This window comes from Maylandia zebra, linkage group LG16 (assembly GCF_041146795.1).
Source record: "Maylandia zebra isolate NMK-2024a linkage group LG16, Mzebra_GT3a, whole genome shotgun sequence".
NCBI lineage: Eukaryota > Metazoa > Chordata > Actinopteri > Cichliformes > Cichlidae > Maylandia > Maylandia zebra.
Genome location: NC_135182.1, coordinates 27,756,566 through 27,773,098, shown reverse-complemented (window position 1 = coordinate 27,773,098; position 16,533 = coordinate 27,756,566). Strand labels below are relative to the sequence as shown.

The 16,533-nt window shown below is 38.5% G+C and overlaps 1 protein-coding gene across 4 annotated transcripts in view; it reads right to left on the bottom strand.

The window, feature by feature from the left end:
- Positions 1–4,298: 4,298 nt before the first annotated feature.
- The window catches only part of LOC101471503 (sterile alpha motif domain-containing protein 9), a 51,814-nt gene continuing 39,579 nt past the window's right edge, over positions 4,299–16,533 (bottom strand). For 2 of the 4 annotated variants that reach the window (XM_076875202.1, XM_076875203.1), the window contains 3 exons: positions 9,716–9,773; positions 9,564–9,628; positions 4,299–9,384 (listed from right to left, as the gene is read on the bottom strand). In XM_076875202.1, coding sequence (XP_076731317.1) covers positions 4,912–9,384; positions 9,564–9,587 — 4,497 coding nt within the window. In that variant the 5' untranslated portion in view covers positions 9,588–9,628; positions 9,716–9,773 and the 3' untranslated portion in view covers positions 4,299–4,911. Of the gene's footprint in view, positions 9,385–9,563; positions 9,629–9,715; positions 9,774–12,643; positions 13,256–16,533 lie in introns of those variants that run through there. The other 2 variants (XM_024805478.2, XM_004563101.6) reach the window with 2 other exon arrangements.

Sequence of the window (16,533 nt, the reverse complement as noted above, 5' to 3'; positions counted from 1 at the left end):
GCATTTGCGATAATATCGCGACATGATCAAGTGCAATTTTCTAACCGCAAAGGCTGCGATTATACTCTGGACATGTCCAAATTCATGGGCTGCATCCTCCTGAGGCCGCATTTGTAGACCGATTACGTCACAGCGACGTGCCGAAGGCTGTCCAAATTACTACCATATCCCAGAATTCATAGCGCGGCCCAGCCAAACTCCAGTTTCCAGCAATGGCGGCCGCTACTAAGTTTTAAAATTACTCATACTAATCTTTCTGGGTCACAAAATAAACTTTTAACATATTTTCAGGCGAGAAAGTAGTTGTGTAAACATCAAATATCTGCTCGGTTTATCAAGATATCCCATATTTGCAAAAGTGCTTCGACGTTTTCAGAGGCGTCTGCTACCCACCAGCTCGACAGCTAGCCGGGAGCTCGAGGGTTACTGATGCGGCCGAGAACGGCACAACTCCCGGCACATCATTTTCAGATCACCGCGGAGTTTCGCTGCTCGGGTTAAACGTAATATATAAGTCACTTAGACAACCTAAAAATGTTATTGTTGGGCTTTTTTCAGTGTTTTGTTTGTTCGTGAGTAAATCGGTTTGGCTGAGATTAAAGTTATTAGATTAGATAAAATAAAACTTTATTAATCCCCCGGGTGGGTTCCTCCTTGGTTTTCACACAGCTGACTAAACGTCAAACAGAAAACTTATTAAACAGAAGTATGAGACAGTCGAGAATTTACACCAGTGTCTGGTTATATTTTAGATAGCAAGAAGCAGACGGCCGAGTTTATTAAACTCCACCGAGACAGCGGTGACGCTAATCAGAAGGCTAGACCGTCCAATTTCACGCCTTTAAATTTTAAAGGCGTGTTTGTGTGTGTGTTTATACAATTGCTATTATGTTTGCACTTTATGTGTAATGTTACTGACTGCAGAGATCAGTAAGATGTGTGTATTTTTTATTTATTAGTTTTATTTATTTAATATTATTTTTTAATTGAATGACTGTCTAGTAGTTCACAGATGTCGAAAAACTGAGTGTGGTAAAGCCACTGATTTTGTTTATGTATATTTCTGCAATCTGCACATTGTACTGACTTTCATTTTAATGTTTACACCAGGGTTCCTTGTCAGCACTTTATGCTCAGATGTTTGTAAGCTAAAAATAAACTATTGTGTATGTTCAAATATACTGTTGTGATTGAAGAAGTTAAATAAAAATGTCAGTCATCAATTCATGCATCACCTCATGTCATCATAACAGAGGTCTGTCTTCCAGGAAAGAACAGTTTAAAATTAATGTAATATAGTATTGGCCATACTATATGATGTATTGCTTGTCTTTGTTTAATAATACAGAAGACAAAGACCTTAAAAAATAATCGCATATCGCATCGCAATCGCAATATTGGGGCAAAAAATCGCAATTAGATTATTTTCCATAATCGTTCAGCCCTAGATGATATAAGGAAAGTGTTTCACAATTTCACTCATCAAACTCTGCTGCAGGTCTTAGGAATTACTAGTTTTGGATGATACAGGCAATATTTGGATAGTGGATTATGTGTACTAGCAACCATAATATTACAGTGTTATGTAGTATTATGATATTATTATGATATGAGCGTCTGGCTAAATTAACTTCAAAGTATTTTAAAATGTGTTCTTCACTTTTAGTTCTCTAATTCACATTGTGTGAAGCAGCAGAAACTCCTTTCTCTGGCAGGAGCATCGGGTTTCACTCACATGGCCACTTTGACCTTTTCACCTCCCGTATGCCTAAAGTTTCACTTTGGTATGAATGTCAACGAATTACAGTGACATGACTCATCTAAATGTAACATCTCAGGTTGCCAAGCTACGTCCAAGTGAAGCTGCTAAAAGATTTACAGCATGTGTTCTTCTGAATCTACGTCTATAGATAGCTCACACATCTAACTTGCTCCATAATATGTTAGAGAAAGGCTATACTTATCGCCAGAATGATGACCTTCTGACCCCCAGAAGTGACCTTCTAAAGATTGCTTTCAGCCATGTGGTGCAGGGGTACTTATACTTGGAGATATCGTCTGACTCATGTCAGAAAAACAGAAGAAATCAGGAAGAATAAGCCATCTGTGCATAAAGAAACAGTGGGTACTCTGTCTAAAGTATTAATATAATGCATTGGCGTTATGGTGAAGTTCATTTATAAATTCTACTTGAATTGTATTAAAATTTAAGTTAAAAAAACAAACGATAAAGGTCGAACTACAAACACGTTTACTAGCGCGACAGCCTAATTTTTCTTTTTGTTTATGTTTTTGTATATTTAACTAGTTTATATACCTCTAGGGTGCGAGCAGATCGACTGTTCAAATCAGTTTCGAACCTTGCTTAATTTGAGCTTTAACTTTAGCAGTTGCAGAGACACCAATCAAATCTTAAGCCAGATCCAAGATATTAAACTATTTTTTCTGTTCAGTTGTATTTTAGTTTTGTGGGGTTTTTTAAGTCCATTTCTGAGCTTATGTTGCAGCTCTGTGCTGAGTGGAGGGACAAACTAACAGTGAGTGGGCGAAGGAGAGGGGTTTTTTTACTCAAACAAATTCACACCAAATTCACAGTTTTCACTCAAAAGCCATCAATCACCCATCAGAATATAGAAAAAAATGGTAGCAATTATCCTCTTTAAGCCAGCATTCTCACACTCTTTGCTCTGGAGCCATCCAAGTGACAGGTATCCCACCTAGCTGCTGCATAGAGATCTATTATATTTACACTGATTGTCCAGTAAAGGCAGGGCAGCCCCCTTTTTTGAAATGTTCTTACCATGACGATATTTTTGAAACCATTAACGTGTAAAGCAAGTCCTTGGGATTCTTATGGTTCAAAAACCATTTAAAAATGAGTTACGGGCTCAGATTTAGAAACAGTTTATCAAGAGGTGCGCCGGGGCAAATTTAACAGGGATATAGAGTGACAGTGAGTGATGAGAGATGATATCACCGTGGCAACTGACAGCTGATTCAAATGTGGGCAATTATTTTCAGTCCGTGATTTTAAATCAGTTCAACTGGATCATTTGGATTAGCAGATTACATCTCAGGCCTGTTTCTGATTGGTGGATTTAATTTGAACAGGCATCTTATTAGAGTATGGACAATTAATATCAGGATTTTAATTAAATCACCTAAGGGCTCAGACAATTTGATCAACTGGACTTTTTTAAAACCACTTTAATGTGTTTTTACTGTCAGCATACAGTATGGAGGGGGACAGCCACAGAGATGTTCAACTAAAACCCAAAATACCATTATAAAAGCTACAAAATGATTTCAGCTGCAGACACTGTTCAGCTTGTAATTCAGAATTACTTCTCTCTCACACTGTTGGCTTTTCCTAATAAAACAAATGAGTTGCTGCCCCCTGGTGGTACGTTTTAGTTAAATTCTGCAAAAGCTCTACCTCTCTATATTAGTGTACTTAACTACTTAAGTAGTTTGTAGACAAACATACACTGAATGTTAGCGTACTAACATTGTACCTATTAATATTAAAATGCCCTTTTAGCAAATTAAACTGTTTTCCATTGCAGGTTAATATCATCCAAAATCGAAGATGCATTAAAGGCCTTCACAGAAGAAATGCAGTGGTGATGTTCACTATCTTGTGTCAGATTTAGAAATGTAATCTCTTATTGATGTGTGTCACATGGTGAGCCACCTGCTGCTTAGCCATGAGTGTGAGAGAGACTAGATGTGTCTCTGGGGGCCATGAACTTATACTCACAAAGCCCAGAAAGTAGCACCCACATTCAGCGAGACTCCATACTTTACCTATCATCCTGACCCACAGGTATAATGATAGGTAACACCATGTGGAGCCCGTGTGTTCGCAAGCCTGTGCAGGGCAGGGGGGAAGTAGATGGGAAGATAAAAGAGGGCAGCACTGCCCTGTTAACCATTCACTTTTTAACATATTAGCTGCCTGAATATATGCATTTTATTGTTTGCATGACAATAAACTGTAGTTATCCATTTTTAACTATATATCCTGCATTGTTTAATGTTTCATAAATACTATTTCTTCCTTTTTGGTCTGTCATCCAAAAAAAGCATAAAGCACCTCACACTTTAGGCTGTATGAGGAGCAGTCACAGGGTTATATAATGCAAATGCTTCTTAGAGCTTTTGCATATGACCTAAACTGATCCATTCAATTTCATTCCCCCCTAATTTGAACATAGTTATGCACTTCTTCATTTCTGGAGTCTACATATAACTATTAGAGTGCATGTGCAGTGCATTTTAAAGTAACCCTTACATAGTAATGTTGCAGTACATCTTTATTAGGTAGAAAAGGTATTGCAAAATTCAGTGCTAGAGTTTACATGGAAACCAAAAAACAAATCATGTTGCAAAAACTGCAAAAGTAATATAAGACAATATGATAAAACGTCAAGTGTTGGAATTTTAAACGTTAGACAACTTCATATACAACTTAGTTGTATTAATCAAATAATCATTATGCAAAAAATTAGTAGTACAAAAGTACACAAATCAAATATAAATGTACTATAAAAATGATTTAACTATACTATTAAATCCATCATATATCACTTTCAGTCATATAACCTAAAACGCGCCAACCAGTAACAGTTACATTCATTTTCAAATATCACATATCAGTTATTAAAAAAGACTAACATTTGCAGTGACTTGTGAGCTACAGTGTAAATGTTGTTAAGACATTGGTCAAAGGTTTTGTATGACAAATGCCCCCACCCCTTGCAACAATAACAAAAATACAAACATCATTTATGTAAAGTACACAGGAAAACATAATCACATATAAGCCAAAGACGACAATTATGCAGATGTCCAGTGCAAACTCTGCCAGAAAAAGCTAGCGTGTCTCATCTCTGTCATGACCATGCATAATCATTTTTGTCCAATGTCAAATGCAACAGGTCCTCTCATGGAGAAACCTATGAAGAATGACACTTTTGACCCCTCTGCATGCCCACTAATCTGGCTCCGATACATTGGGGTGACTGGAAGACCAGTATCTGCCATTATGCAATCACTATGCACCTCCCCTGTGACCCTATAAAGGAGCTCCTCCACCTTCTTCTCCTTCCATATTGTGCCACTTCCCCACATGGAGGCAAACTGCTGTTGCCCATCCACGATGCACTTTTTGATCTCTCCAATGTGGACCAGTCGTTCATAACCAGGCTTCTTTCCCAGGAGGAAATGAATAACGGGACTCTTGCCATTGTACACTTCCTTCATCTCTGCATGATAAGAGGTTTTCATCTGTGAGATGTACCTTCCAAGTTCTCTGTATACCGGACGGTTTGGCTCTGGCCATAACAGCAGAACTGCAATGAAGTAGAGCGGCAAACTCTCACTCAGTGGGATTTGCCCACAAAGAACTTGGGGGAGAAGATTTACCATGGTTTCATATGGCTGTAACAGATGTGATCCCAGTTTAAGACGACTCAACACAACATTGACATAGATAAAGTTCACTTTCTCCTTTGGAGTTGGGTTACACTGCCAAATAAAGAGATACTGTCTAGCAATCTTTTCCAACTTTGCAGTTGAGGTTTCATTTGAGAGACAGCTCAGAATCCCAGAATAGGTGTCAGCCTTTTCCTCTTCCAGGAACTGTCTCGTCTGGTGTAGTTCCAACTTAGTGTACAAGGTTTTATTCTTCAAAAGAGATGCAGAATCTGTCTTACAGAAAACCTTTGCATAATTTCTGAAACATCTGAAAAGCTCATTTTGGGACATTTGCTCACGGCTATCTTTCATTCCAAATCTGGAGCCCAGATTTACATAAAAATTGTCAAGGAAGTCTATGTTCTTCTTCATCCTGTATTTGAGGTTGTAAAGTACATCCTCAAACTGTTTCAGAATGACATAGTAGGGTTTGTTTTTGGTGTGCCAACGATCCTTACTTTCTAGGTCGTAAAGTTTAAGATCTCCAGAAAGAACCTGGCTCATTATGTCATGACGAAGACCATCAGAAGAGAACACAGGGGTCTTTGCCAGCACATCAGTGACAAGCACACCAACCTGAATTTCTCCCAGGCAGCCAGAGGTGTTGAAAGTACAGTTGTCTGTTTTGATTTGTAATCGTTGGAGTGACTCCTTCTTTGCAAGGTTCTGTGTTTCCTGGAATGCTTCCAATGCTGACTGAGCCAGTTTCAGAAGTGTTTTCAGTTTCTCTGGACGGATGGGTTCTTCCTTGCAGTCTGCAATGGCATTCTTGAGCTCATGCTTGATCACTTGTGCTGATGTATCTGCAATATAGGAGTTGTCTTTGTAAAGATCTTTTGCTTTTTTTGCCCAAAATTTTGCCTCTACAAAATCTTTCTTTCTTAGGTAATAGTACCGGGCGAGTAACTGGGAGACAATGGGATCTTTCTCATATCTCTTTGAGGCATTTTTTAACACCATCTCTTCCAGTCCAGGTGTTTCATGTGCAATGTCCTGAATGAGTGGAGAGAACTGTGATTCCTCTAATTCATGATATCGCTTGACCAAAATGTGGTGAACATCTTGCAGGAGCTTGCTTTTGCCTTGTGTGCTTTCATAAAACGTGTCTGTGTTCAGCAGAAGGTCAGCAATTTCAACTTTTTTCACATTGTGTGTTGCTTTAAGTTCCAACAAACACTGCTTTGCAATTCTTGAGTGAATCATTTTCACAGCTCTGAAGACTACCTTACCCTGAACTGAACAGCTGGTTATAAAAGTAGAAAATTTTCCAAAACCACATTCAACTTTGTTGGATCCACAAAACGGTTTTGGTTGAAGGTCAAGGAATTCCTCACACAGAGAGACTGATAGAGAGGCCCCGTGGCAGTAAACATCCAACAGAACTAAAACTGCAAGAAGCTGGGCATTTTTCTGATTCATATTGAAGCTCTTCAGTGTGTTGCGGACCACACTCTCAATGTATTCTGACTTAAAGTTCTTCTTCATGATCATGAAACCATAGAATGTTTCAGTGTTTTTGTAAGTTTTCTCTATTTCGACTAGTTTTTCCTCAAACTGTTTCTGTTCCCTCTCAGAGAGATTATTTCCAATGAATACAGTATCTGCAGTTTGCCCAGTCGTTTCAGAAGACTCTGATCTCATGCAGTTCAAGACAACCACCTGCGCAGACTTAGACTGAATTTTTTTCTCTTCGCATTCTTTTTCAATGAGCTGCTGCAAGTCAAATACTTTTTCCATATCATCAAAGTCATCTATCATCAGCAAAACAGGGACACTTGGCAGCTGCTCCTGATATTTATACATGAGAAGTTTGGTCACCTGACTGGCTACTTCAGCAAAGTCAGCATTGTTGTTCCTGAGGACAGCACAACGAAATGTGTTCCGGAGAGACCACAATATGTGCATGGCCAAAGTTGTCCCACCACATCCAGGTACATGCATGAGGTTAAACAACACACAGGCTTTTCTCAGAGAGGATAAATCAGGTATGATTGTATCCTTGATGTAGTCAAAGTGGTCTCGTTTGATAAACGGTGTGGATCCGGGCTGCTCCGAGAAATAAAAATTCCACCACGTCACCTTTCCACCCTTGTAGAAGTTCTCCTCTATCACATTTTTTTCCTCATTTCCTCCTTCACATTGGTTCACACAAAGGACATCTAAGGTACTCAGACTTCGCTCCACTTTCTTCTCAAATAGCACTTTGCTTCCCCCACCACACGGTAGGAAACGACTGGATCTGCGATTCTCTGACCAAAGGCTAAGGATAGTGCCATTGACTTCTGCAAAGCTGAGATCATGTATGCATCTACCTGAGATGTTGATTCCACATCGAGCCTCAATTAAGTCTCTCCAGGAGTTGAATGCTTTGTCATTGTCACATATGCAAAGGATCTGATCTGTGCCTCTGAGTTCCTGCCAGAATGTACTGAAAGTCTCCACAAGGGGGTCCATCTTCTCACTTACTCTTGACAAAATTAAAAAAATGACGAGGAACCTCTTGTTTGGAAGGACATCTTTGCGACACAAGAAGGAAATCACATCTCTGATGGAGGCTCCCTTGTCCATTAACCACTGGTCAATGTCTGAGGGCGACTCATGCTCAATGCCTCCATTGCAGAACACCCAGCTGGTGTTTTGCGTTAATTTCAACTTGTTCGCAATGTCTTCAACTCCTTCTGTGATTTTATATCGTGCCGGTGAATGAATATTTACTGGGCTCTGCTGGTCAAAATATTGCTCTAATCCCTCTTTAGCTGATTCTGGATCAAAGTCCAACACTGCTGTTGGGTTCAGATCTACAAGAAATTTTAGATAATCTAACTGGCTTGGGTATGATTTGTTAGTTATTATCACATACTGCTCAACATTTGATTTATCTAAAGACAGAGAGCCACCAGTGATCATGTGACTGAGTCTAGAGCCCTGAGTGCTGTTTTTTATCACACTGAGGTGCTTCTCTTCTGCCTTTTTCCGGAGTTCTAATTGCTGAGCCATACTTTCTAGAAACTGCTCGTACTCTCGCTTGTTTGGTTGCACAAGAAGATCTCTGCTGCTACCACCATCACGGATAAAGAAACATTTTGATGGTTCTGATTCAGTTTCTTTCATTTTGCCTTTTTTCTTGCCCTTTTTTATGGTGTTTGTGTGGTAGCCGTTTTCTTTACAGATCGTAGTCTCTGGAACAACGTCGACTTCTATGACACATTTGTCAGATAATGTCGTGTTCTTGTTGAGAACTTCAACAAATCGTGGAGGTTTGATGCATGTCTGAGCAGCTTGTTTATGTTTATGTTCAAAACACCCATTAATGGCAGATTTTAGTTCATTTGCAAAAGCCTCTCTGTCCTCAACAACCACTCCCAACACTTGACCGTGGGTGAACTCCGGTTTGTCTCCTATTCCAAAATGTATGGTGCCGTTGGTGCGGCTGTTCATGCAGGCAGCTGCAAAGCGAATGACCTCAGATGTGAACTTCTTCATTTTAGTTTCTTCTGTTGTGCTGGTGAAAGCTTTGTACTCATGGCAGGGTTCAATCAAATCTGAGGCACCTGATTCTGTAACATCAAGAATGCTGCTTTCCGTGTATCTGAATGTATCGTGGTATCTACAAAATGGATACGGCTTGCACGGTTTCCCAGGCTGGTTTCTAGAACCTACTGGCTCTTCTTTTTTAAATTTCACAACTTCATCTCTGGCACGAATGAGAAGTTTAGCCGGTCCAAAAGTCACACCAATTTTGGTTAAGTCAGTTGTATCTAAAAGCAGAAGACTTTCACCATTGATGTCTTCATTAAACAATATTTCAGCAACTTTGTCATCCACGCGATCCAATTGGAGAACCCATTGCCTCACTTGATGTTTACTCCAATCTTGTATGTCTGATGACAGATCATCTTCCTGGCACTGAAATATAAAGTCCAGTTAACATTCCTAATTTCTAAATTAATTATTAGACACTTCAATATTTAGTGAATATGTCTAGTATTATGTGGAACAGTTTAAAACATGAACCTATGTTTTAATTTATAAAAGCTCACTTCTTAATATTTGTTTTATTGAAGCATTTTTCAATTTTTACTTACCTTCATTTCACCTTGATCTGCCATGACAGTACTGCTTCCTCTTTCACAAATATAGATTAGTGATGCTACAAAATAATTTAAATAGAAATATTAGCAATAGAGGAAAAGTAACTGTATTGATTGTAACTCAAATTAAGCAAGTTCAGCCTCACCTTAATTTTTCCTGATCATCAATGATGGCTGGTCAACTTTTCACACATATTGGTAATGCTGCAAAAAAGTAGAAGTATTATAAACACATGGCTGAGGCAGTTTAGGAGTAACAAGGGAGGGATTTAAGAACCAACGAGACTAATTTATTTAGTTTCAGGGGGAATATGTATGACATTGTTAATCTCAATAATCGTTAAGATGTGCTTTGCTATACAGGATTTCAGTATATATACAGTTTTTGGTCTCCTTTATTTCTGTGGTCTCGATAGGTGCCAAGTATTGATTACAGGGTGGGCTGTTTAGCAATTGGTTACCCAGCAACCACACAATTGGAATTCATGTAGTATATGACTTAGCATTGTCTTCATGAAATAAGTAAGAACTTGAAAAAGATGTAATCTGGATGGCAGCATATATTGCTGAAAACCTATAAGTTACCATAAGTTGGCACCTGTGAAACTAAAAACTGGAAAAACAGTATAGTGCTAAACAAATATTTTGAATAAAATTTGTATAATTTGACTGTCTTTTGAAAGAACATCCCAGAGAAGGTGAGCGTTTTTAAAGTAAATATGGGGAATTCATCATTCTATGAAACTGGGCAATTATTTCAACAATTTAATAAATGAAAGATTCAGAGACTCTAGAGAGGTTTCTGCACACAGGAGCCAGGACGCAGAGCTTAGATCTTGATAGGGTTCAGGCCTGTACTGCATTAGAAACAGACCTGTGTTGGAGATCACTGCATGACCTTACAAACACTTCTGAAAAGTGTCGGCAGTTAACACAGCTCTTTGTTGCATTCACACATGCAAGGAACAAACAGAGAAGCAAGATACAGAAACACTGCTTCCTTCCTTAAAACCAGGAAGCAGCCTGTGGTCTCACCACTTATCCTCAGTTCAGTTCAGTTCTTTTTTATTTCAAAGAGGATGTTTAGTTACATCGAGACAGCAGCCTCGATAATACGTATAATAATACAGGATTATAAATTAATGTGCTTGGTATAGGTAAGTTGTACGTGTGAGAAGGCCCCATTGACGCTGAACTCTGTGTTGAAGTGAAGGTGGTGAAGGCAGAGGAAACGGAGGTTCACTGATCTCAAAGTGAGGAGTAATGATCAGTTTTAAAGAAAAGTTGAATTTTCATGTGCAGCTGGCTTATTGGCAGAAGGCTCTGCTCTTTGGCTCAGGTGCACTATGTGGCATATTACATAGTAAGATGTTTTGAGTCAGTTGTATGGTGCAGTGTGTGCTTGCATGAGAAGCCTCTGTGGAACTGTGTACTGACTGAATTAAAGCAAAGTACATATGTCAAGCCCTTGACATGATCCTGTTTTCCAGTGTGGTCCTTGGTGAAATATATTCTAATGATACAAAATTAAGAAAAACCATTTACATACATTATTAGGATTAAGAAAGCTGCCTGAATTTTTTGTAGTAACCCCGTTGCAATACAATAATCAGTTTTGGAGTCGAATTTGTAGCATGATTTAGTGTCAGTGAAACAGAAATCTGAATTTATTATGTTCAGGACAATTATTACAACTACAATAACAGTAGTTTTGCTACTAAGTTAAATTATTTTTTCATAAATTTTATTTTTGCATTTAAATTAAACATAACATGATTATACGAAATCAACCAAGAACAGCTATTGTTTTTAACATTTGTGAAATTATAAGCATGAAAGGAAAAAAAAGAAAGGAAAAAAGAAGAAAAGGAAAAGGAAGGAAAAAAAAGAAAAAACGGAAAAAAAAACAAACAAATAAAATAATTCACGCGGAGTGTGAGGCATGAATTATGATCAGTTATTTTTTTAAGAATTCTAGAAATGGTTGCCAAATCATACAAAAACTCGCCAGTTTCCCCTCTCTATCAAATCTTATCTGCTCTACCCTGGCCACAGACACCATCTCATTAAGCCACCTGTTAAAACACGGGGCCGAAGAAGACCGCCACTGTAAAAGAATAAGTTTCTTTGCAGCCAGCATACCCATTGTAATTAAGCTCAATTATTTTAAACATATCTGTTTTCTCTGTATGGAAGAGGATTAGGGCCACTGGAAATCACAAAGAAAAAAATATGTGGTGGAATTTTCAGTTTATAAAGTCTGCAACACGGTCAGCTGTGGTCAAGGCATTTAAATTACTGTAAGCAGGAGAGCTAACACAAATCAAACATCACAGTTCTAAAGTCATGAGAGCTCTGAAACAGAAGTAGTGCTCCCACTTCTTTATCCATTACAAGGAAGAGGGAAAAAGTCACAAACTTATCACACCACACATCACGAGGCTCGTTGTTTTGTGCCCTTGTTCGTTATTAGCACCTGCAAAGGGAGTTGTCTTCTCCAACTACTGAGGCTGAAATAAGTTAATATAGTTTTAGAAACTTACACTGAACAGTCTATTACAGTGTTAAAACTAGGCATATGCATAAGCTACTTAAACACTTTAAATGAGAATAATAGAAATTTTCTATTACAATTCCAAATTACTCCCCACATTTTTTAATGGTTCTAATCCTCTTCCGTACTTCTGATTCAGAAGCACACCAGTGGTTTCAGTGGTGTGCTCTACAATGCCAGCTAGAGGTTAGAATAAAACCAGGAAGTGGCTTTAGTGTTTAATGTTTTTGTTCAACCCACAAATCCAAAAGACTTAAGGCAACAGAACCAACAGAATCATTCAAAAACTGGTTAATTGCTTTCTGGTTAAGTCTTTTTAGATGTGATACAGTAGGTATTAAGTGGAGACAGGAAGATATGTAATGTAAGGTAATATAAGTAAGCGAAGTGTCATCATAGAAAGGCAAACCCTGTAAAGTAAAACGAAGAACCACAAAAAATAACTGGTTGCATCCTTACTACGCATTTACTATTTTTCCATTTATCTTTATAACAATGAAGGCTCAAAACAAATACTGACCAAAACTCACTCACATTTCATTCAGTCCGCTCTTCAGTCCTCTCGGTTTAAAGCTGAGCTCCGTAGCCAGGTTAATGTAGCGGTTTTGGAGAGCAATAAAACAAAGAGGCTTCTCCTCCTTGTTTGCGGAGGATACAGATGAGAGAAGACTGAGGAAGAAGACTTCAGCTGGGCGGGTCATTCTCAGGAATTGAAACCTAACCAAAACTGTCCGTGTGTTTCGATTATTCTTTCCGAAACGATACTTGTTGCGAGATGGGTGACTTCCTCCGTGATTTGTCAGCATTGTATCGTTCTTTTCGTCGTCTTGATTAATTGTGAAACGATATTGTAAATCCTTTGATCCCGGAAACCCTCCCAAATGAGTCAGTGCGTCAGTCCATGAGGTCCTTGAAATGTTCCACTGGGAGTGGAAAAGTGGAAAGATTCAGTTCCAGGGTTGAAAGAGCGCCCTCCTTCTCAACTGAATAGTTAAACTGAATTTTAAAACACATGTATAATATCTAAGAGCTGAAATTTAACTGAGCTGGGAAAAAATTTGTGAAAAATTAAAAACTGAGGGATTAAAAGCATCCTCCTACTGCGCATCACTGCATCGATATCCGCCGTGGCTCCCAGCAGCGGGTGCCACAGCTGAACGTGAAGCAACAGCGAGGTACTAAAAGTTGCGGTTCCACTTATGTCCCCTTGAGGCTCCAAAGTCCCCATAGATGTCCACGTTGAGACTTTGGACCTATTTTCTACCGTCATTGCTTTGGAGTAGCGAAACACACCCCACCTATCATTTGCTGGATGTTAAGAGATCTGAATTTAAAAACGACTGTTAAATCGCAGTTTTTTTTTTAACTGGAAGGACTCAATGGGGTATGGCCCTTATTCATATAAAATATATAGTGCTAATGCAACAGCACTTTTCTGTTCATCTTTGACTAACACATGTACATTTGTAGTATAAAATCACCCTGTGTGTTCTCAACAGTGGAAACAAAATCAAAGTATATAACCGAGTAAGTAGAATAACACTTCACGTTTTCTTCAGTTAAATGATCACAGCTGGGCCAAGTGCAATCACCCTGATCACTGATGACTTTTAAATGACTTCTTATGAGACAATCTACAAAAGAAAGCAATCTGTCCCTTCCATTCAGTCAGTGTTTCCACTGCAAACCATTTCCATAAGAAGGGTTTTTTGTTTGTATCTTTTTGTTTATTAAGCTGCTTAACACCAAACTATGAAGCATTCAAGCATAGCAACATGAATCTGTGTTTCTCCACTTTGATGGAAGATTGCAAACGCAGCTCTCGCCCAAATTATATGAGGACCTAATGGCCTGGAATATTGAACCCAAAAGGACATAATCCATAATCCTGGATGGTCCATCACCCATTGTCAAACAAGGGTGAAGATCTGGTTTACTGTTTTGTGGCCATTTCACATTACTCCTGAATCCAGGGATCAGCAGGGTGCCAGAGCCTTCTCGCCACCACAGCGGAATATATTTTCCTGGTGAACGTCTGCAAGGGAAATGATTATGGTGGGGCAAGTTCACCACATATAGCACTGTGGGGAACCAGTGGTTCAAACATTTCATTAATGAGAAAAAATTGATGTGTATTATTAAGGCCAAAAGCAGTAGGTATAGTATTTCACTAAATGCAAAATGTACAGATTATTTACCACCGACATCGACTGAAATAGCAGGAATTAAAACATGAAAGTTACTCAATAATACAATAACGTCTAGTGACCTCCTATATTGATTAATGTAGGTAAAGAAGGTAATGATAAATACTACAGAGAGCACGGAGGTGAAATGACAGTAAATATTCAGACTGCAGAAGAAACATTAACAGCAGTTGTAGAGCGTACACCATGGTCGAAGAAGAGTTGTTATACGGAAGCAGGAGAATTGCGTATTTGGACAGTTGGAAAAGCACCACTTCATAGAAATGTTGATTTATTGATCAAATGCAGTAGCTTGGAAAACTGTAAGATCCATACTGCACATATTAGAAACAATTTTTCACAGATATAGGTAGGGAAAATCATCTGGACCTTCAAATATCAGGGGCTTAGCCCAGACATGAAGTCTTCTGAATTTCTACTCCATAACAGCACTTTTCCAAAGTTATTTACTAGGGCTGGGTCATATTATACCGTTCACGGTAATACCGGTATAATGTTGGGCAACGATAGGAAAATGAAATATCGCGATAGAATATGAGTAAAACGCGCATGCGCAGTGCCTTTGTTTTCATACGCACATGGCCGATTGTTGAGTGAATCAGATGAACTAGAATTGGTTTGTAAAAATGGTGCAACTTCAGTGATGTGGAACTGGTTTGGTGTTTGTCCGTCAGATACACGACAAAGCACATTTTTTTGCAGAACATGTAAGCGGCCATTGTTATTGTCGTATTTGTCGGACTAAGAGGCTCTTAAATCTGGGAGTAATCTGGGTCCTAAACTCTGTATGCTTCAGGTCAAACAACACTGCAGCATCACTGAGAGTTAAAAACTGTCTAAATTCTGTCATCTTTAATTAAACGATCAGCATTGCTGCTTTACCAGGTGTAACTATAAAGTTTAACTTCCAGACATCCATGAAAACAAAATTTATTACATTTAACGGAGTTAGAAGTTAGCAGGGAGCTAGCGGAAGTTAGCTCGCTAGTTTCGCTAGTTACCTAAGCATGATATTGCATGTTCTGACAGAGATTTCTGAAAAAAATCAAACGTACAGCTCTGCTATCACTTCCAACATAAATGAAGACAGGAAACTAAACAGCAGTGACGTTTGTAGGGTTACTGAAGTTGGGCTAGCTGCTATATAATGATGTGCTACGTGATCGCTAGCGACACAGCTACGTTAGCATAACATAAACACAGTGAAGCTGGAGGACGAACACTAACACTTTTCCACTTATAAAAGTTAACGTTAAAGTTCCTGATAGTTAGAGACAAATGCAATCGCATGGCAGGATGCTGTAAACGGACCAAACTTCAGTCAGGAGAACAACTGAGATAATCCATCCACAATACGAGGTTAGTCATACTGCAACAACATGCAGCTGCCAGAGAATTCAACATTAATGAATCAATGGTACAGAAGTGAAGGAAGCAAGAAGAATGAGTTTAATAAAGTTTGATTTATCTGACTGCTTTGTTTCGCTTAATGTGCCTTATAATCCCGTGCACCTTATGGTCAGAAAAATACGTACTGCACACTGCAGTTTAATGTTGCAAAGCACCTCTTTTTAACTTCAGTGGATATTATACATGGTTATGCTCAGGATATGTCAGCCCATTTCTACTGGAAATGCCTTTTGGTTAAACTTTAAGCAAGGAATTTGCATTTGCACTGTTAAATTTTTATAAAGCTTTAATGTACATAAAAACCAGCTTGTTTAAGTGAAAATAAATGGAAGGTTGTCTTTTTGCGCTAGTAATGTTGTGGAGTTGTATTTTGTCTCGCATCAATTATATCGTCAGTTATATCGTTATCGCAAATTTTCAAATATATATCGTGATAAATATTTTTGGCCATATCACCCTGCTCTATTATTTACTATATTTCGTAATTCAATCTAAACACCATTTTCATACTGGGTTCCAGCTGTGGCAGGAAAATATAGCTGTTATGTAGTTGGGTTTTTTTTTTATGAGAATGAAAAGAAGAATTTGGCAGTTGAAAAGGGGAAGATATTTACAGGTGTTGGCCTTAATCTCTCATGTATGTAGAAGTAGTAGCAAACTATAAATGTGTTTTATTCAATAGATGTCTGTTATGTGCTTAGTCTAATGAGGGTTGAGTGTCCTGTGTTAATAAAGTGCATAGTAAAAAGACAAAGACATACAAATGCAGCTTGTGCTGTTTTCATGTGCTTAA